Here is a 21,595-nt window from a genome sequence, read left to right as displayed (position 1 = left end):
CAGGTTAGTAGAGTTAGGGGATATGACAGGTTCCCTTTAACCTACTATGAAAAGCAATAGACAAGGAAGCAAGAATATGAAGAAATTCGAAGCACAAAATAAGAAGTTACATAGTGGACACTGGTCTTACAGGCACGGTTGATAAGAGTCTTTGGAATTCTTCTTTAGACACAGTTTGGCACTTGGTGATGAGAACACAAGATTCACGAACAACAATCTTCAAAATATAGTGCAATAATTCATCATTTAGCCTAAAAGAAATATAAAACAAAAACTGGATGCTGCAAAATACCCCATACAGTGTACATAAATGAAGTAATGCTACTGATCATAACAAACAAGCAACTGTTCAATTGAATAATGAAAAATCCTCTATGTTCTCAAGAAAGGAAAGAATCTACTGTCTACTTCTCGTAGCCTAGGTTACCAGTTACGGCTGCAGTCTATCAGAGGTGGTCATTCTCCTAGACAAGAAGCACGCTCACAAGCTCTTTCCAATAGCTTGTAAGTGCTGCCTTGGAGCTGTCCAGATCTGACAACAATCCTTCAGTGCCCCTGCACTCCTCTGATGCAGCAGAGATGAGAGATAGATAGACACATCGATAGATAGATAGACACATCGATAGATAGATAGACACATCGATAGATAGATAGACACATCGATAGATAGATAGACACATCGATAGATAGATAGACACATCGATAGATAGATAGACACATCGATAGATAGATAGACACATCGATAGATAGATAGACACATCGATTGATAGACACATCGATAGATAGACACATCGATAGATAGACACATCGATAGATAGACACATCGATAGATAGACACATCGATAGATAGACACATCGATAGATAGACACAGACAGACACATATGCAGAAATACCAAACAACTTTCTACAAGTTGGTAATTCTGTTCACTTGATTCTTTAAAATGACTTTGCTTCTGTAATAGCTAAGCAAAATATACCTGTAATGCTCATCTTCATCACTCCCAAACCGGTTATTCTGGAGCTGTTCAGTCAAGTTTGTCAAAATAACATCCCGGAGTTGTGAAAGCCCAGAATTCCGGTCACCTGAAAAGAAATCAAGTAATACAACCACTGTTATCTTGCCCATATGTTATATTAAACATGTTCTGTTTTCCATTTCAGGTTTTTTCTTTCTACTGTATATATCCAAAAGGCTCTTTTTTTTGGGGTGGGGTGGAGGGCAAAAGAGGTTGGTAATAAAATATCTGCAATGTTACAAGCGCAGGACAGGATCCCGGCGTAAGTGGACATAATTTTCTTATCTGTCAAAAAAAAAATCTATTTCTCACAACTAATAACACATTACAATCTAAATAAATGCCGTAAGATTGATCGTGGCACTTAAAAGCAGTCTTACCTTCTGTTAAAATCAGCTTGAGTAAGTTATTGATTTCCATCTCTCCTGGGTTTAAAATGTTTAAGCCGAAGCTGCAGTAACAACAAATTCAAGGTCAAGATAAACTAACATCAAAGGACAGCCATTAATTGAGACACACACTGCAGTCATATAATTTACCATAACTGATGTTGCATATCTCCGTGCACAGCACTGGGTGGAAAATAGGGTTGTAAATCTGTCATTATTCATCGTTTATTCTGCACATGTATACGCAGTATGTGAAGGCTAAATAGGCTTACTGGACAATAAATGGATTGTTTACATGGCCCAGAGATCTATGGCACTCTGCTCTGTGGGGTGATAAATCATTCCGATTGGCACACATACTGATAACTGGCAATCTACATGGCCGATTGGTAAACGGGGCATACATATTGGGCAATGTGTGGCCTTCCTGCTAGGACAAATAACACAGCCATGCTGGTTAGCGTCAGTGCTTTTTATTTTGCAGCTTTGTTGCCAATTCAGACATGATTTTATTCAAAGCTCTCAAAAAGTTTGCAGTTTTGTAACAAAGAAAATCAGGATTTAGATTGACTGCAATGTTCTTCATCATCACTTGCCAAACCACCATGAAAAAGGTCATGCAGGCCTTGTGTCTATGAAATATCTGGTTATTTCCTTTTATATATTGTACATTGTCAATATATTATGGCAAAAGAAAAAAAAAAATCATTTATCCTTTATCTTAATACAGGCAATTCAGCATTTTGGGAAAGAAGATGAAATGTGAGAAAAAAAAGAAACTAGTGATATTACAGCTAGGATTTTGCACAACAAAGCTCTTATCCAGTCCATTAAATGGTGGTATACGCTATAATCAAGCAACAATGCCCTACCTAATAGCCAGACAGACCTCCTTCTGGATTTCGGGGCAGATTTGGTCCTTTGGTGCCATAAGCAGTTGCCATAACAACAATCCAGCCCTTCGGATTGTATCTCGGTTTCTCTCAGTTTGAGGGTTAAGGAAAAATTTGAACACGACCTGAAAATACAGTATTGCTCGACTTTAGCATTAATTTTGTAGGTACATTTCAGTATCTAACACACAGTTTTAATGACCACAAAGTGAAATCATTTGCATGATTGAAATCAATGTCAAAAGAGATCACAAAGTGCAAAACATCCAAACTACAGTACATGTATACAAAGTGTCTATCTGAGAAAACAATGGAATAGTTAAAATATGTCCGACACATAGAAGGAATCGGTGAAACAATGTAAAGGAAACCAGTCACTCAAATAGACCTATTAAATTAGGAACAGTAGCGTTTTACTTAAAGGGGTTTTAGAATACTATTTAACCCCCTTTCGTATGTCCTAACCCTTCCTAATACCGTATACACTTGAGTATAAGCCGACCCGAGTATAAGCCGAGACCCCTAATTTTACCACAAAAAACTGGGAAAACTTAATGACTCGAGTATAAGCCTAGGGTGGGAAATGCAGCAGCGACCGGTAAATGTCAAAAATAAAAATAGATACCAATAAAAGTAAAATTAATTGAGACATCAATAAGTTAAGTGTTTTTGAATATCCATATTGAATCAGGAGCCCCATATAATGCTCCATACAGTTCATGACGGGCCCTATAAGATGCTCCATATAAAATATGCCCCATATGCTGCTCCATAACGATCATGATGGCCCCATAAGATGCTGCATATTAAAATATGCCCCATATAATGCTGCATAAAAGTTAATGATGGCCCCATGAGATGCTCCATAGAATAATATGCCCCATATAATGCTGGACAAAGGATAATAATGGCCCCATAGAACAATATGTCACATATACTGCTCCATAATGGTTGCTGGCCCCATAAGATGCTCCATACAAAAAATATGCCCCATATAATGCTGCACAAAGGTTAATGATGGCCCCATAAGATGCTCCATATTAAAATATGCCCCATATAATGCTGCATATAAGTTAATGATGGGCCCATAAGATGCTCCATAGAATACTATGTCCTATATAATGCTGGACAAAGGAAATAATGGCCCCATAAGATGCTCCATAGAATAATATGCCCCATATGCTGCTCCATAAAAGGTTGATGGCCCCATAAGATGCTCCATAGAATAATATGCCCCGTATGCTGGTGTTGCGATTAAAAAAAAAATTAAAAATTACATACTCCCCTCTTGTCGCTGGGGGAGAGGTGCCGTTGTCCTGAGCAGGCGGGGACACCGGAGCGCTATGGGGGGGCCAGGTGCCTGAGTTGCTGCTGGCTCAGGTCCCCTGCACTTGCGATATTCACCTGTCCCCGTTCCACCGCCACGCACCGCTGTGTCTTCTGGGTCTCTGCAGTGACTGTTCAGGCAGAGGGCACGCACTAAACACGTCATTGCGCCCTCTGACCTGAACGTCACAGCCCGGCGGTGGAACAGGGACAGGTGAATATCGCATGGCTCACCCTCCCCTGTTATACTCACCCCCTCCTGGCGCAGTCTGCACGTCGCTGCTTCTCCGATGGTCCCTGGCGCGCACCGACAGCTTGCTCCTGTGTTCAGCGGTCACATGGTACCGCTCGTTAAAGTAATGAAAATGTGCTCCACGCCTATGGGAGTGGAGTCGCGTCCATATTCATTACTTTAATCAGTGGTACCACGTGACCGATTAACACAGGAAGAGCTGCAGATGCCAGAGACCATCGGAGAAGCAGAAACCGCGCCAGGACGGGGTGGGTATGATGTGACAGCCGCCACTCCTGCCGCTTCCCCTCCCCCGCGACCCCCTGGGACAAGTAATGACTTGAGTATAAGCCGAGAGGGGCACTTTCAGCCTAAAAAATGGGGTGAAAATCTCAGCTTATGCTCGAGTATATACGGCGCTGCTTCTATGAATGCTTCTCTGAGTGGGTCACAATCATTTGTTGTCATGTAGCCACTGCTTTCTGCTTGGTTACTTCCAATTTGAGAACCAGAACCAGACAGAACGTCAGGAGGCCATCAATGATTGGGTCGGAGCAGCCTTTAAACGAGAGGAGTCAGAGTACACATTGGCAGATCACTGCCCACTGCCATTTACAGATCCAGTCAATAGAAAAGAAAGATATCACAAAGCTTGTCAGCAGAACAGTGCCAGTGCTCCAAAGGGTCGGGCAAGATCTGTGCAGAGGAGAGTGAAGTCTGTGATCTGAGTATGCATGCTCAGACTCCTGTCAATCATTAACAGGCAGCTTTGCACCCATAAGTGATGGCCTTTTGTAATTTTGTCAGTTTCCAGTGCTCAGATCGAAAGTAACCGAACAGGAAACAGAAGCTGCATGACAATTAAGAGTTATGTGACCCATACAGAGATTAACAGGTAATACAAGAATATTAAAAAAGTGATTGTCAGGAAGAGTTAAGACTTATGAAAGAGGATGAAATAGTAGTGGAAAACCCCTTTAAAGGGACCCTGTCAGCACAGAATGACTGCTCAAACTAAGTACAGGCACTCGGTGCTTCACCGCAGAGCCAATCATTTAGATACACCTTCCCACCTGCTTGGTGTCCCTAAATCTGTGCCAGGCTTTAGAGTTGGAGTCGCGGAGTCCGTGCCAATTTTGGTGGAGTCTGTATAAAGTGGACCGACTCCTAAACTATATATTAGATTGGCTATACTAGCTCAATGCAGGAGGTGCTGTACATTTTTTCATAATAATTTGGGAAAGTTATGAAATGTCCTATAATTGTCTGTTCTGTTCCTGATCTAAGGATCTGGGCTTTTAGTTGAGATTAATCTGTGCTGCACTTTATGTACATGCTCAGTAGTGAGGCAGTGCTGTGGGGTCAGAGTTAAGGTACCTTCACACAACGATTTCTTTAACGATATCGTTGCTTTTTGTGACGTAGCAACAATATCGTTAACGAAATTGTTATGCGTGATAGCGACCAACGATCAGGCCCCTGCTGGGAGATCGTTGGTCGCTGGGAGTGATCAGGACCTTTTTTTTGGTCGCTGATCACCCGCTGTCATCGCTGAATCGGCGTGTGTGACGCCGATCCAGCGATGAGTTCACTGGTAACCAGGGTAAATATCGGGTTACTAAGCGCAGGGCCACACTTAGTAACCCGATATTTACCCTGGTTACCATTGTAAAAGTTAAAAAAAACAAAACAAAAACAAAACAGTACATCCTCACATTCCGATGTCTGTCACGTCCCCCGGCTTCAGCTTCCAACACTGACTGTGTCAGCGCCGGCCGGCCGTAAAGCAGAGCACAGCAGTGACGTCACCGCTGTGCTCTGCTTTACGGCCGGCGCTGACACAGTTAGTGCGGGAAGCTGACGCCGGGGGACGTGACAGACAACGGAATGTGAGTATGTACTGTTTTGTTTTTTTTAACTTTTACAATGGTAACCAGGGTAAATATCGGGTTACTAAGCGCGGCCCTGCGCTTAGTAACCCGATGTTTACCCTGGTTACCCAGGGACTTCGGCATCGTTGAAGACAGTTTCAACGATGCCGAAGTCGTTCCCCTGATCGTTGGTCGCTGGAGAGAGCTGTCTGTGTGACAGCTCCCCAGCGACCACACAACGACTTAGCAACGATCACAGCCAGGTCGTATCGCTGGTCGTGATCGTTGGCAAGTCGTTTAGTGTAACGGTACCTTTAGGTAAATTGAGGAGTTGGAGGTTGGGCTTACCGACCTCACAGCCCTTATCTCTACCTCACTTTCTTTAATTGACAGCTCTGTCTTCAGAGAGTGAGAGATGGGCAGATAGATGGAAACCAAGCATGTGGGAAGGTGTATATAAATGATTGAATGAATAAATGAATATTAAGTGCATGTACTTGGTTAAAACAGTCATTCTGTGCCGACAGTCCCTTTAAAAGTTCATGAGAAAGTTAACCTAATGAGCCAAACAGTAGGGCTGGAGAAAAATCACTTGGTTCTGTGGAGTCACAGGATGCCAATGGGTTTGCCACTCAGCAGTTCTGAAATGATCATGTTTCTTGATTGTGTCATACACTGTGTAATGACTGCACAAGATCAGAAAGTGATTTAAATGTTTTATTAATTCCATCTGCATTCCCTTTGAGAACCTCGTCATTGCGTCTGAATATTTAGAAATAAATTGACATGCGGGAGCTATTATTCCATTTGCCAAAACGGCATGCCCCTACAGTCTGGCACCTGCATCGGTTTCATGTCTGTATTTTATTCATTTTTCTGAGTAATATAACACATACCACTCATAGACGGACGGACGGACGGACGGACGGACGGAAGGAAGGAAGGAAGGAAGGAAGGAAGGAAGGAAGGAAGGAAGGAAGGAAGGAAAGAAAGAAAGGAAGAAAGGAAGAAAGTCTGTTTTTGATCAAACCTGCCAATTCAAGTGCAAGAATCTGTGAAAAAAAAAAACGACAGCACTTGTACGAAATCCATGTGTGATCTGAGCGCGGTACGTTTTACGGTCTCGTGAGTAGTAGACGTTTTAAAAACATTTGCTTGTACATATGAGAAGGATGGATGTCACCTTCATGATTCAAAAAAAGAATTAAAAAAAAAAAAAAAGACGTATGGACCACAATGATAAGACACTACTGAATGACTGTCTATTTTCTTTCTTGAATGCAGAAAACAAAAAGAAAAAAAATACATAGATGTAGATAAGCGGAAAGGAACTACAGGCGGCATTAAAATGACCAGCTTGTGACTATTCAAGTAATTCCATAGATTATACGTTGTCATCCTTTAGAACGCCATTAGTATTTTTTTCCCCCAATATGTTTTTTTATCTGCAAACTCCAAGAAGAAAAGTAATAAACAAACGTACCTGAAACACCACAAGAATGCAGCGGATAATACATTTATCGCCATTAACCATGGCTTTCTCCATGATATCACATATACTGCTCAGATGATGAGATTCAATTGGATGCTGCTTTCCGAGGAAGGTTGTGATTGGTAGACTGCTGCTGTTGGCCAATAGGTTGAGCTGATGAATGCACATGGCCCCCACATGATGAAGTAATTGGTTTATAACCTCATTTGTGGTCACAGCCTCTCCTGTAGAATATATGAAAGAGTATTAGGCCGCTGTCAGATGACGTATAAATGGGACAGAGCTTGGACCGCAAATCAGACTGGCCGGCAGGTCTCCTGACCCGAGTGTGACAGCTTCATGCATTTCTAAACAAGGCTGCTGCGCATGTGTTCTACAAAGCAGCCCACAGGGTTGGACTGGCCCACCAGAAAACCGGAGAATCCTCCAGTGGGCCCTGGCTCCTCCTTCAGGAGAGTTCATAGTGCAAACCTTGCAGTTGCTATGGGGCTCTTCAGTGGGGGGAAAGGTGGGCCCTCAGAATCAAATCCTCCGGTGGGCCCAACGTTCTTCAGTCTGACACTGAGCCCACCCCTACCTTTTCTATCCCCTCCATTCCTGCACCAATGTTCTTGTGGCCCATTGCTGGTCTCAGTTTACAGTGAGGTCTCTAACTCGAGTAGATACCAACGATTGGCAGCTGCATCACATCCAAACGCCGAACATGATACTGCTGCAATGGAGATGGACACTGGCAGGGGACTATGGAAGCACCGGTGCAAAACTGGTAGGAAATTTTGACAGTTTTTTTTTTTTTTTTTTAAACAGGTGAACTTCAATGAAATAGGGAATTTGCAAGAATGAGTCAATGATCCCACCAGAAAATATTGTAGAAAATAAACTTTTCTTAGTTAGTCATATGCGTTATGAAATTGTAGACTTAGGCTATGTGCACACGTTCAGGATTTCTCGCAGAAAATTCTTGAGAAAAACCAGACATTTTCTGCAACAAATCCGCATGTGTTTTTGCCGCGGTTTTGGTGCTTTTTTGATGCGTTTTTTTCCGGACATTTCCCAATGCATTTTGTAGTGGGAAATCCGCAAAAAAAACCCGCAAAATTAATGAACATGCTGTGTTTTTTACCGCGATGCGTTTTTTTTCACGGAAAACAACGCATCATGTGCACAAAACATGCGGAGTTCATTCTAAATGATGGGATGCTTATTGTATGCGGTTTTATAGCGTTTTTATCGGGGAAAACCACGAGAAAAACGCAACGTGTGCACACAGCCTAAAGCACAAAAAGACAGAAAAAAAACCCAACCTACCTTTGGGATCAGCAATCACATGTGTGACTCCGAGTCTCTGACACACAACATGGAATGCCTGGTTTCCGGGGTTACACCATTGGTCAATGTAGTCGTTGGAGCAGGTCCAGATCATATTATTCATAGTATCGTAACAAGCGCCTACAAGAACATAAGATTCTGGATTACTGCATTGTCACAACACCCTCACAAACGTACCAACCATAGGATTAGAAGAAAGTGAAGAGAAACCAACGACGAAGCGAATCTAAGAAACGGAGCTTAGTTTACACTAATTTTATCTAATAAATCATTCTGCTGAGGTGTTTGCTATAGTGGAGGTAGAAGTGTAGCTCTTACCAAGTCCTGTTACTAGTGCCCCACGGCCCAGGGAGCTGCCAGCAGCGTCAATCAGGTCAGCCCTGTTTGTGAACTGTCCATCAGAAATGTTAAACACCAGACTGGAAGCCAGAACTGAAAGAATACAGGCCGCCATGAGACGGACAAGGCAATCTTCAGTATTAATATATATAACATACACAGATGTATTATAGACATTAAGCACACAATTATACAGTACAATCAGAATGATGGCAGCAGTGGGAGTGCGACATGGAGACACGATCTGCTTAGTGCAAGACATAATGCAGATAAAACGCTTCAGTCCGCACTAAGGCGCTAATATGGAGGTGGTCCGGTCCTTCATAAAATCCCCACTAACAGGAAGAATGTAAAACTACAAAAACCTTATGAAGAAAAGAATAGGACAAATATGAAAGTGAATTGTATAACAAAAAGAGCATTTTATATGTATTATGTTTTTCACAACTGTAAGCATTGTGCGTCCAAGACCCTAACCACTATGTTACACCTTGCAATATTCATCAGGATTTACTAGGTAAAATGTATAAGCCAACATTATTAGATGAGTGGGGGTCTGGCTATAGGAACCACCTTTGGTCAGCTGTTTGAAGAGGCTGCGGAGCTCGTGTGAGGCCACGGCCTATTCAATCTTTACATCAGCCTGGTACATACCGTTCCTGCACGATGAGCGCTGCAGCTGCTTCAAACAGCTGATCAAAGGGGGTTCCAATAATCGGACCCCTCAGTATAATACTGATGGCTTATCCTAGGGATAAATAATAATGTTCCAAGAGCTAGATAACCACTTTGAGATCGGAAAAAACCCATTGAGGATAAGAAAAGAAAGCACAAGATAAAGTTTACAATAAGTTGTTATCCAGTAAAGTAACACTATGCTTCACTCCACCGATCACTGAAAAGTGCTGTATGGTAATGTACGGTAATGTGTACGGTACTGTACGGTAATGTGGTAAGACCACATGGTCTCATTCTGTCCTCTCTAGCTGTGACCGTAACATAAATCCATCAAAAGCATAGTATTACAGAAAAAGAAAAAAAAAATCTAAAGGAGTAAGTCAAACACCGACGCAATTCCGTACTTTTTAGCGATGACAAGCCGCTGGTTCCACCAAAGAGAGACCTTGTTGCTGAACTTCCTGAGCCTCCAGGAGGGGGTACAATAAGTACCAGGTAGGTTCCACATGTGTACATTGGGGTCTTCCTTAACATTTTCAGAGGAAGGCCACAGCTTGTGTTTGCAGCTACAAGGTATAACAAGGCGTATTTACAGTCAGATTAATTGCACATTTTCACAGGAGACAGGTTGATCACTAGTATGTCCCTAGCTACAAAAAATATTTTCCCATGAAGCTCTGTTGACATTTGTATAAGAGCTTCCACTTACAATGGAAGATGCGGAGCTCCACCAGATCTGCCGTACAACCATGACCAACAAGGCCTAACTAACCCAATTGAGGGTCGGTTAAGATTACATAATGGCGTCCAAGCAAGGCTCCAAACATACAGGTGTGAACATGACCTAATCAGGGAAGTCAAGGATTTGATGGTTGCTACCAATTATATCACTACAAAGACTCATCCTTTTACAACTTCATTAACTTCTGTGACAATTTTAGATATTGCCAAAATGTCAACACAACTTATTTACAGGTCAAAACTGTCCCAACAGCAATCTGGAAGATTTAAAGGGAACTTATCCCAATCTGTGCTTGACCGCTACCAGTGTACTCCCATGTATACAGGGATGACCATCAGTCACTGGTAAGGATGCCCACTGCACCTATTACAAGGTATGCTGAATTTTTTTTTCTCAACAAATCTATGCATCATCCTACATAGCTCCTTCTGCTCTAACACGATGCCAGAAGAAGCAGGATCCACAGGATTACTGGACTACGAATATTGATACTATAGCATAGAAAACAGCAGTCACTCAGTGTCCTGCATTAATTGTCAGCAAAGGGTAAATTATTCTAATCCACTTTTTGTAAAAAGTACAACTAGATAGAGCAAAACATGGGATTTAAATATAACTTCATTAAAAAAAAAAGACAAACCATGCAATCATAGCAAAATATACAACTACATCAACCAATCAACAGGACTCAAAGCTCCTTAATACCAAATGACATTCAGTAGAAAGTAGAGTGGATATTGGTATTCGAGCATCAAAAATCTCCATAAAATCAGAAACACATGCCGTATATACTCGAGTATAAGCCGAGATTTTCAGCCCTTTTTTTGGGCTGAAAGTCTCCCTCTCGGCTTATACTCGAGTCATTCCCAGGAGTCGGCAGGAGAGGGGGAGCGGGGGCTGTCTAATTATACTCACCTGCTCCTGGCGCGGTCCCTGCACGTCCCTGTTTGCCCGGCGCCCCATCTTCTTCCTGTACTGAGCGGTCACATGGTACCGCTCATTACAGTAATGAATATGCGGCTCCACCTCTCATGGGTTGAGCCGCATATTCATTACTGTAATGAGCGGTAACTGTGACCGCTCAGTACAGCAAGAAGCAGCGGCGCCGGGAAGCAGGGACTGCACAGCGCCAGGAGCAGGTGAGTATAACGGGGAGGGGAGCGCTGCACTGCGCGATATTCACCTGCTCCTCGTTCCGGGTGCCACTCAGTCTTCAACGTCTTCTGCAGTGACACCTCAGGTCAGAGGGCGCGATGACGTGGTTAGTGCGCGCCTTCTGCCTGAACATCAGTGCAGAAGATGCTGAAGACGGAGCGGCGGCCGGAAAGAGGAAAGGTGAATATTGAAAGTGCTGGGGGCCTGAGCACCGGAGAGGTGAGTATGTGATTTTTTTTTTTTTTATCGCAGCAACAGCAAATGGGGCAAGTGTCTGTATGGAGCATCTATGGGGCCATAACGTTTGTGCAGCACTATATGGGGCAAGTGTCTGTATGGAGCCATAACGTTTGTGCAGCACTATATGGGGCAAGTGTCTGTAGGGGGCATCTTGTGGGGCCATAATCAACGTTTGTGCAGCACTATATGGGGCAAGTGTCTGTATGGGGCCATAACGCTTGTGCAGCACTATATGGGGCAAGTGTCTGTATGGGGCCAAAACGTTTGTGCAGCACTATATGGGGGCAAATGTCTGTATGGAGCATCTTATGGGGCCATAACGTTTGTGGAGCATTATATGGGGCAAATATCTTTATGGAGCATCTTAAGGGGCCATAATTAAGGTTTGTGCAGCACTAAATGGGGTAAATATCTTTATGGAGCATCTTATGGTCTTATGGGGCCATAATCAACATTTGTGCAGCATTATATTGGGCAAATGTGTCTATGGAGCATCTTATGGGGCCATTATTAACCTTTATGCAGGATTATATGGGGCATATTTTATTATGGAGCATATTATGGGGCCATCATAAACTTTACGGAACATTATATGGGGCTCCTGATTCAATATGGATATTCAAAAACACTTAGCCTACTGATGTCTCAATTAATTTTACTTTTATTGGTATCTATTTTTACTTTTGACATTTACCGGTAGCTGCTGCATTTTCCACCCTAGGCTTATACTCAAGTCATTAAGTTTTCCCAGTTTTTTGTGGCAAAATTAGGGGGGGGGGGGGGTCGGCTTATACTCGAGTATATATGGTAAATGTAGCATTTTTTGAAGTTCATCTTTGAAATAGACCCCCCATTTGGATGAATCATGGAGTCCGATAAATGGGCCGATGGCTGTTCCTATCAGGGATTTCCACATACTCATCACTGGGAAAAAGGGTGAGAAAGTTCATTTTTTTTAATATTAAGATGCTGACAGTTCTTTATCCTCATTTATTTTTTCGGTAATGTGCTGTGTGTGTACTGGTGGATATCTGTCTGACCACTAACACTATATGAATGCTACATTTATACCCATCTGATTTAATAGAGATTTTTGATGTTGGGATACCCTTATACACAGTACTTTCTATTGATTAGTTGACATGGTTGTGACCACCCAAGACGTAATATGTATGCTACAAAATTGTACCAACTAATCAGTCAATAAGTTGGGTGACAAATCCGTCTTATTGCTCTCTAATCTAACACCGTGATGAACATTGGGCTACTATCATACTGGTTAGATACATGGACTCACTGAATGATAATGTTGGTCGATTTCATCTGTGTACCCAGGAAGTAGTACATGTCAGACTTGGATATTACCACTTTGGGTTTCTGTTGATCTCTGGTCGGATTATGAAACTTGTCTAGCATCTTGTGGATTTATGCGGTTATAAAATCTCATTTTTTATAGGTTTTTTTTGTATATTTAATAAATTATTAAAAGTTATATTTGAATCCAATTTTTTGCTATATCTTATCTGACATTAAAGTGAGCATCCTTTTTGATTTTCCTTGCCGATTGACTGAAAAAGTACAATTACTAGCAACTAGAAAACTGAAAAAAAGAGCTCAAGGGAGGTAGGAGACATTTCTGAGACTCCACATGAGCGAAGGAATAAATATAAACCGTTGTAGATGGTTATGAACATAAAATGCATGCAAAAAATGAACTCTCAGGACAGACTCACCAGTTTGGTCCTCTTTCAGTGTGTTGGAGATTGTTGATCCTGTAAGGGCAGCCAGAGTCGCTGATGGAGAAGCCCTATATCGAGACAACCTACTGAGCAGCATTTCATTGATACTTTTCGCAGACTCGCCCTCTTTTCTCATTAGTATGACGCGCTCATGAAGAGGACTAGCTGTATATACACCATTTTCAACCTAAAAAGTGCATACAGATGCATTAATTAAACAGTATTGACAAATATTTTCTCTTTGGCCAATAAAGCCCAAGAAACAGCCCTCAAGAGATTGGTATAAAATAACACGCACTACAAGCCTTCTGCACACATACAGTAAAGCCAACGTTAGTAACAATATACAACACATTAGACAAGAACTTCTAGCTAGAAATACTGTGACGTGCTGATAAGGAAACTGCACTCCAAATCCATTATAATAGGTGAATGACCCCCCCCCCCCCCCCACTGTCACTAAGGGGGCCTAGGATTTCAGTTAGCCCCTTAAACAATGAATTTACAGGCAAAGCAAATGCTCTAACAAAGCTCCATTCAACTCATAGCGCGAAGAGAAGGAACAATGAAAATCACGTATCATTGGCTGCATGCAGCGACCACTAGGCGCTTACCGCATTCACTTATACACGGACCTTGTATGTGGCCATTGAGAGGACTTCTTGTGACGCACCGCCTCTATAATGGCAGGACTTCTGAAGTGGCAGTGCTATTTGCGGCACAGTCCAAAGGTTGGGCTCTGATCATAGAAGCTTTTGGAGGCTACGACCAAGAGCAACCAAGGCATCTAACATTTTACGGAGTGCAGTAGCTTCCTCTTCAAAACCATCTGTTCTATCCAACACAATTGATCGAACAAGTGCGGAGTAGGGGGAGATAATTGCCCCCCTAGTTTGCCATTTGAATCCATGGGTTATAACATTAAAGTATCACGCAATAAGCTGTGAAATATCTGTCTTGCACCCATACCCTACTGGAACAAGGTTTTTATTGTGTAAAAAGGCTTAAAAAAAATAAAAATTGCTTTTTGGGATTGTTATAATTGCTTTGACTTACAAATTAACCTCGACATTCATTTTTCCCCATATAAAGAAAGGGAGTATAGCAAAAAAATATAATTTTTTAGGTTTTAATTTTAAGACGTGAATTGTTCAATTTAAATGACCTGGAAACATTATTATCCAGGTCAGTATGATTACAGAGATACCAAACATGTATAGGTTCTCTCTAAATAATGTTTTTTTAAAGCCAATGAAATGGCATTTTGTAAAAAGAAAAAAAATAAATAAAAATATTGGTTTGTGTCACCATTTTCTGAAAGTCGTAACTTTTATACATCAAAGGAACTGTGTAAGGTTAATGTTTTTTGGTGTGGCAAGTTGATGTTTTTACGCATACAATTTTGGGTCACATATAAGGTTTTGATTGCTTTTCATTGCAGTGACCAAAACCCGCAATTCTGACGTTTTGATATTTTTTTCCCTCTTTACAGCATTTGCCGATTCATTTAATGTATACGGTAATTAAAAATCAGACTTTTTTTCTGGACACCGAAATACCAAATATATATTTAGATTTATTTTTATTACATTTCTTTATTATGAAAAAATGAGAGGGAGGGGCAATTTAAAATTTTATATATTTTTTTTGTAATTTCTTTTTGGACTTTCTTAGTCCCGTAGACTGCGATCATCTGATCGCTTGCACTAGATACTTCAAATATCACAATATTGCCGTATATTGGAAAAACAAAAGTCTCCTATGACGCAGATGTCTGGATGTCAAAGAGATTACATGACAGGTATGGGGGGGGGGGGGCCTTCAGTCGGCTCCTGGCTGTAATACCAAGTCATCAGGCAAGCACTCCTCAGGAGGGCCGATAGGCGCCCAAACTAACATCCAGGCTGTCAGCTATTGACAGTGGCATTAAAGAAGTGAACAGCAGAGCTTGGAGAGCACACTGATCGATGACCGCAGAGGCAGATGTCAGCTGTGCAATATAGGACATAAAACCCATCATACTTTGTCCAATTAAAACGGTGTGTCTAAATAATAATAATAAATATATATTTTTTGTTTTTATTTTGACGTATTTCATCAGTACAACCACTGTTGGACTGGAGTGCCAAGGGCCCTCTAGTAACCAACTCCAGGGCCACACTTTTCAGCTACATGTAAATGTGACATTGTCCTCAATCACAACTTTATACATAATGAGCTGGGTAGATTGTTACATGAATAAGATGCTGCCTCTGTCTCTACATAGTGAATAAGGTTCTGTGCACACGTTGCGGATTTGGCCCTGCTGATCCGTTGCAGTTTTCCATGCGGTGTACAGTACCATGTAAACGTATGGAAAACCAAATCCGCAGTGCACATGCTGTGGAAAATTCTGCGCAGAAACGCAGGGCGTTTTACCTGCGGATTCTGCAAAATCTGCACAGAAAAATCCACAATGGAATCCGCAATGTGTGCACATACCCTAAAGGAGATGGTGCCAAGTGTTGCTCATATAAGAGGGTAGTGGCCCACCAAAGGATTCTCCTGTGGGCCAATCTGAACCAGAGAACAACCATACAAAATATATGCATAATAGTGGCATCTACGACAAAATATTACTATACTGCGCATAGAAAGAAAACTTGTCAAATGTCATCAAGTGTCTCACATTTAGTTCAAAGATGTCCATGAAAATGGAGTGGCCCTTTGGAGTCTTTTCGTTTAGACTGGCTGGAGACCAGATCCAGTAGAAATAAGAGCCATCAGAGCATAAGTGTACAGTCGTCATGTTGCTCCCAACAGGAAAATGATTGGCTGGCATGGTGATTATCTGAGAGATCTAAGGAAAAACAAAATCAACCAAATTTACCATTAGGCATAGATACATATCACATGACCAAACTGCTCCATTCAATCCCAGGAAGAACGAGGGGTCAGGACTAGTGATGAGCGAGCGTGCTCGGGGGTAAGGTGTTATCCGAGCATGCGCGGTGCTAATAGAGTGTCTTCGGCGTGCTCCAATACTATTGTAGCGTCTCCGTGGCTGCACGTCTCGCAGTTGTTTGACAGCCGCAACACACGCAGGGATTGTCCTTTCAAACAGGCAATCACTGCGTGTGTTTCAGCTGTCAAACAGCCGCGGGGACTCGAACATAGTATTTGAGAACGCCGAAGACACTATTAGCACTCGGGCACGCTCAGATAACACCTTACCCGAGAGCACACTCGCTCATCACTATTCAGCACCTCCTTGGTGTATGCCCGTCTGTGTCTACTTCAAGACATGTTTGTTATCAAAGTATTTTTCTTATTTTAATGTCATCCTTTTTTCATTTCTTCTTCTTTTCCCATTTCCTAGTAAAGCCCCCAGTATAACACAGCCATGTCAGCAGTCTCCTTAAGATGTATCTTCTACAGTGTGAGGAAACATACAATAGTGCATAGCAATTTGCTTTTGTAAGGGTGGCTATTATTATATTGTGCTTTCTTATGACAAGGGTCCTTCTTTAGCTGGCATATCAAATTGCTACACGTTCAGCAAAAAGTTAATTTTAAACTGCTGAAACAACAGAAGACTCAGCACTTTTGGGCTTAAAGGCGTAACGCAATGTCATGTACGCTTTTATAAACAGGCGCTCTGGCAGAACAGTAAGAGCATGACAAAGGAAAGAGTTAATGTAAAACCCATGAATCCATTCATGCTGCTCTGTAATTGATGAAGGGCAAATGTAGAGAATCCAAAATATCTTGGACTTCGGTGCTGTAGTAAAATGGGATACATTAAAGATGATCTGTCACTAGCTGAAGAAAATTGGGTTAAATTCTTTGCAAAGATTCCTAAGCTCCACCAGTTTTATCACGCCATTGTAGAAGTATTCATGAGTATTGCATTTAAAGCATAGTATGTGCAATTTCTGCTTGTTCGGTGACTTGCGAAAGTATTCACCCTCTCGACTGTTTACCTATTTTGTTACATTGCAACCTGTGTTTAAATATTTTTTACATCAGATTTGTGCGAGATGCATGAGATACTAAATAATCTAAGTTGGTGAAATGAGAAAAATATAATCATTGGCACATGCATATGTATTTACCTCTTTTGCTTTGAAGCCCCTAAACATTTCTGGTGCAAGCAATTACCTTCATAAGTCACATGCTTAGAGAAAGGACGAACACCTGTGTGTAATCTGTCACATAGTCTGTCAGTATATACTTTACCCTTTCTGAAACCACAGAGGCTGCAACACCGTTCAGCAAGACACCATGAAGGCCAAGGAGATCTCCAAACAAGTCACGGACAAAGTTATTGAGAAGTACAAGTCAGAGTTGGGTTATAAAAAGAAACATCCCAATCTCTGATGATCCCCGGAGCACCATCAAATCCATTATCAAATGGAAAGAACATGGTACCACAACACACTTGCCAAGAGAGGGCCGTCCACCAAAACTCTCAGCCTGGGCAAGGAGGGCATTAATCAGTGAGGCACCACAGAGACCAAAGGTAACAATGAAAGAGCTGCAGAGTCCAGAGCAGAAACGGGAGTATCTGTCCATATGACCACAATAAGCCATACACTCCATAGTGGTGGCCTTTATGGAAGAGTGGGCAGAAAAAACCCTTTCATTGCACACAAAATTGTAAGGCTCGTTTTGAGTTTTCCAAAAGATGTGGTAAACTCCCCAAATGTATGGAGGAAGGTGCTGTGGTCAGCTGAGACCAAACTTTAACTCTTTGGCCACCAAGGTAAACGCTATGTCTGGTGCCAAAACACAGCAGCTCCTCTCCTTAAAACACCATGACACACGGTGGTGGCAGCATCTTGCTGTGGGGATGTTTTTCGGCAGCAGGAACAGTGAAAATAGTCCCAGTCAAGTGGAAGAAGGATGTTGCGAAATACAGGGATATTCTTGAGCAAAACCTGTTTCAGGCAGGCGGCGGATGCGAGACAGGGACAGAGGTTCACCTTCCAACAAGACTGACAAAGCATACTGGTAAAGCAACATTCGAGTGGTTTAAGGGGAAACGTGTAAATGTTTTGGAGTAGACTGGTCAAAGCCCAGACCTTAACCCAATTCAGAATCTGTGGTCAGACTTGAAGATTGCTGTTAACCAGAGGAAACCATCTAACCTTAAAGGAGCTGGAATAGTTTTTTGCCTTGAGGAAACGGAAAAAATCCCAGAGGCAAAATGTGGAAAGATCAGAGACTTAACCCAAACGACTTGCAGCTGTAATTGATGCAAAAGGAGGCTCTTCAACGTACTGACTTTAGGGGGGTGAATAGATATACACACAAGTTTCCAGCTATTTTGCCCTATTTGTTGTTTGTTTTCCAATAAAAATAAAATCAAATGTTCACAATTGTAGGCATGTTCTATACATGAACTGAATACACCCTAAAAAAGTAAAATTCCAGCTTGTGAAGTAGCAAAACATGAAACATGCCAATGGGGGGTTGAATACGTTTGCAAACCACTGTAATGCAACTTGGTGATTGTTCAGGAGGCTCCTCTGGGGGCGTAGACTTTCACACCTTCCTCCCAGATGGCAGTGCCTGAACCTCATAGATCAGCTGTTGAGCTGTTACTGGCAGCTTCTGGGAGGGAGTGGTGAAAGCATACACCCACAGAGAACACTAAAGTAATGCCAAGCTGAACTACAACCTGGGATGTCTCATCATACACTCCATAAACAAACGTGAAAATCTCGGCAATGAAGAGCAAAACTTTACGGCTTTACAGGGTATTTAACGGAAAAAAATTTGCAATTATTGGTCTGTAAAAATAATATTTTAAATTCTAGCCTTTTGGCTAAGAATATGGCACTATCCAAAAACAGGCTTTATATCTGGATTCACTAATATCTTACAATCAGGCATATTACTGATACAAGGTAAATGGTTAAACTAGATTGGTGGGGATGGTTTTTAGTGGACAAATGGTTTTAATTTTTTTTTGTTTTTACACAGTCTCAACACAAAAAGTCAATTTAAGTAACATCAGTGCCTACAATGTAATTTTGTACTATAACGTGAGTTGCCAGAGTAGCTTTATTTACTGGGCCCATGAACAAAGTCTCAATGAAAATGTCTTACAACTGTTGGTTGGTTGTCTGTAAAATGGACCCACTCCATAAATATGCAAGAGAAAAGGTTTATGAACCAAGATAGCTCACTGTAAATCAGGTGAGGTCTCCGTTGTTAATGGTAAACTATAGTGAGTCAGTAAATGGGAATTAGATAAGACATAGCATACAACCTCCCATAAAATAGATTGGAGCTTGCTGGTGGGGCAGCCATAAAGAATTCAACCTAGCCCATAACTTCATTCTGGAAGTGAGAACTGACTTCATCCACAACCATATGTTCACCATACCAAACAGGATTTTTTAAAGATATTATTCTATTGCACCCTCTGCTATGAGATTGTTATAAAAAAAGAACTTTTACAGCAGAGGTGTCAAACTGCATTCCTCGAGGGCCGCAAACAGGTCATGTTTTCAGGATTTCCTTGTATTGCACAGGTGATAATTTAATCACCTGCACAGAATGATTCCAGCACCTTGTGCAATGCAAAGGAAGTCTTGAAAACACGCATGGTCTGAGGCCCTCGAGGAATGCAGTTTGACACCTCTGTTTTACAGTTATGGCTAGGTATTCAAACCGACAAGAGACAGCGGTGCTTTCTAGGTTTCAGAGTTACCTGTAATGTGTACTCATCAATTATTTGGAAAAGAAAATGAGGCTTGTTGTCAAAAGACGCTGGTCGGTGCAGCAGCTTTCCACTTCCATACGCAATCCAGCCGGCTTCCAGCTCTTCATTTCGACAGTAGACAAACCCCCTGAAAACGAATTTCTATATTTAAGTACATCCAATGAACAGACCCATTGGTGCTCGCAGATTCTAGTATACAACAAGTTTTGCACAGCAACCGTGTAATAAATAATACAATACCTGGGTAGATCTAAAAGCAAAAAACCATATGCCTGGCAATAACCGGAAGCAAGGGGTCTGTAGATTGTATATTCTGAGTGGGTGATTGCATTTCATATCTTTATTCTATCAGTTTATGTTATTTTTCCTTACTTTTAGTTTTTATCAGCAATGAACTTAAGAATACAGGTTCATTGTATTTTCCCATTTACAGACTGTGGGCATTAGTGAACTAAGGGCAACAATTTGCAATTCATCATCGGTTAAGGCAACCATGACTTTCACAAAATCTCAATGCTTGCCTATAGTTAAAAAGCCCTAGACAATTTATGACATTTTTCAGAGGTCTGAGCAAGCTGGAAATCTCTAAATAGCAATTTTACAGTGCTCAGAAATGGGGGCATACCCTATTGCTAGCCTGACCATACACTAGAGATAAAGGATGGCCAAAAATGCCAATGCACATCATCTGCTGACAGTCAGCATCTTTTCCTAATAAGAATAATAAAAAGCAGATACCTGCCAAAAAAGTTATCTGCCAAGATGTTTTTCTGCAGTTAGGTCTTGCAGCTGAAAAATTGCTAATAGATATAAAACCTAAGGTAGGATTCAGACCACGTCTGCGGTTCTGCCCATGACTCGGTCGGGAACCAGTGCCCAAATTCCTAAAAACCAGATCCTTCAACTGAGCCATTGACTTCCTCACAGTGGTGACCATCTCTTATGCCAAACACAGTTGGGAAGTCTTCAAAATCAAGGAGTTTGGCTGAATCCTCAACCACCACCATTCAGATGGAAGCCCCCAGTGCAACCAAGATTGAGGAGGACACACTTCATTTGAATCCAGCCTAAGCCTCCACCCACACAGCAGAGATTGTTTTACTTTACAAGATTAAGAAGAAGTTATTCCAATGAGTAGTGTGGAAATCCATGACGTCTGGGCAGAGTAAGAGATACACATCGTCAATGAACTTACCGTAAAGTGCCATGTAGTCCGGAGCCAAGTTTACTTAGGCCTCTTCCCACTGAATTAGTTGTATATAGGTAAAGTCCATCAGATGCAAGGCAGCGACCCAAGTCTGCATCTGTAATAAAAAGAAAATGAGATAGAAGGAAGAGTTTTGTACAAGTTTTCAACCACGTGCTTTTAATTTTTAATATATGAAAACTCACAGAGAGGGTAGAGGGATAGCACGGGAAAGGACTATACTCACTGCTTCTT

General features: G+C 41.7%; 1 protein-coding gene across 2 annotated transcripts in view; it reads right to left on the bottom strand.

Annotated features, from left to right (window-relative positions):
- HECTD4 (HECT domain E3 ubiquitin protein ligase 4) overlaps positions 1–21,595 on the bottom strand; it is a 336,354-nt gene that overhangs the window by 222,918 nt on the left and 91,841 nt on the right. For both annotated transcript variants that reach the window (XM_069754771.1, XM_069754778.1), the window contains exons 5-16: positions 21,350–21,458; positions 20,143–20,281; positions 16,111–16,281; positions 13,437–13,629; positions 9,971–10,132; positions 8,868–8,981; positions 8,529–8,669; positions 7,212–7,444; positions 2,279–2,424; positions 1,398–1,468; positions 979–1,084; positions 131–251 (exon numbers count right to left, since the gene is read on the bottom strand). In XM_069754771.1, the coding sequence (XP_069610872.1) occupies positions 131–251; positions 979–1,084; positions 1,398–1,468; positions 2,279–2,424; positions 7,212–7,444; positions 8,529–8,669; positions 8,868–8,981; positions 9,971–10,132; positions 13,437–13,629; positions 16,111–16,281; positions 20,143–20,281; positions 21,350–21,458 (1,706 nt within the window). The remainder of the gene's footprint in view (positions 1–130; positions 252–978; positions 1,085–1,397; positions 1,469–2,278; positions 2,425–7,211; positions 7,445–8,528; positions 8,670–8,867; positions 8,982–9,970; positions 10,133–13,436; positions 13,630–16,110; positions 16,282–20,142; positions 20,282–21,349; positions 21,459–21,595) is intronic.

The sequence above is a fragment of the Ranitomeya imitator genome, chromosome 1 (assembly GCF_032444005.1).
Source record: "Ranitomeya imitator isolate aRanImi1 chromosome 1, aRanImi1.pri, whole genome shotgun sequence".
Taxonomy (NCBI): Eukaryota; Metazoa; Chordata; class Amphibia; order Anura; family Dendrobatidae; genus Ranitomeya; species Ranitomeya imitator.
Note: the sequence above shows the minus strand (reverse complement) of the source record. Positions and strands in the feature narration are given on the sequence as shown.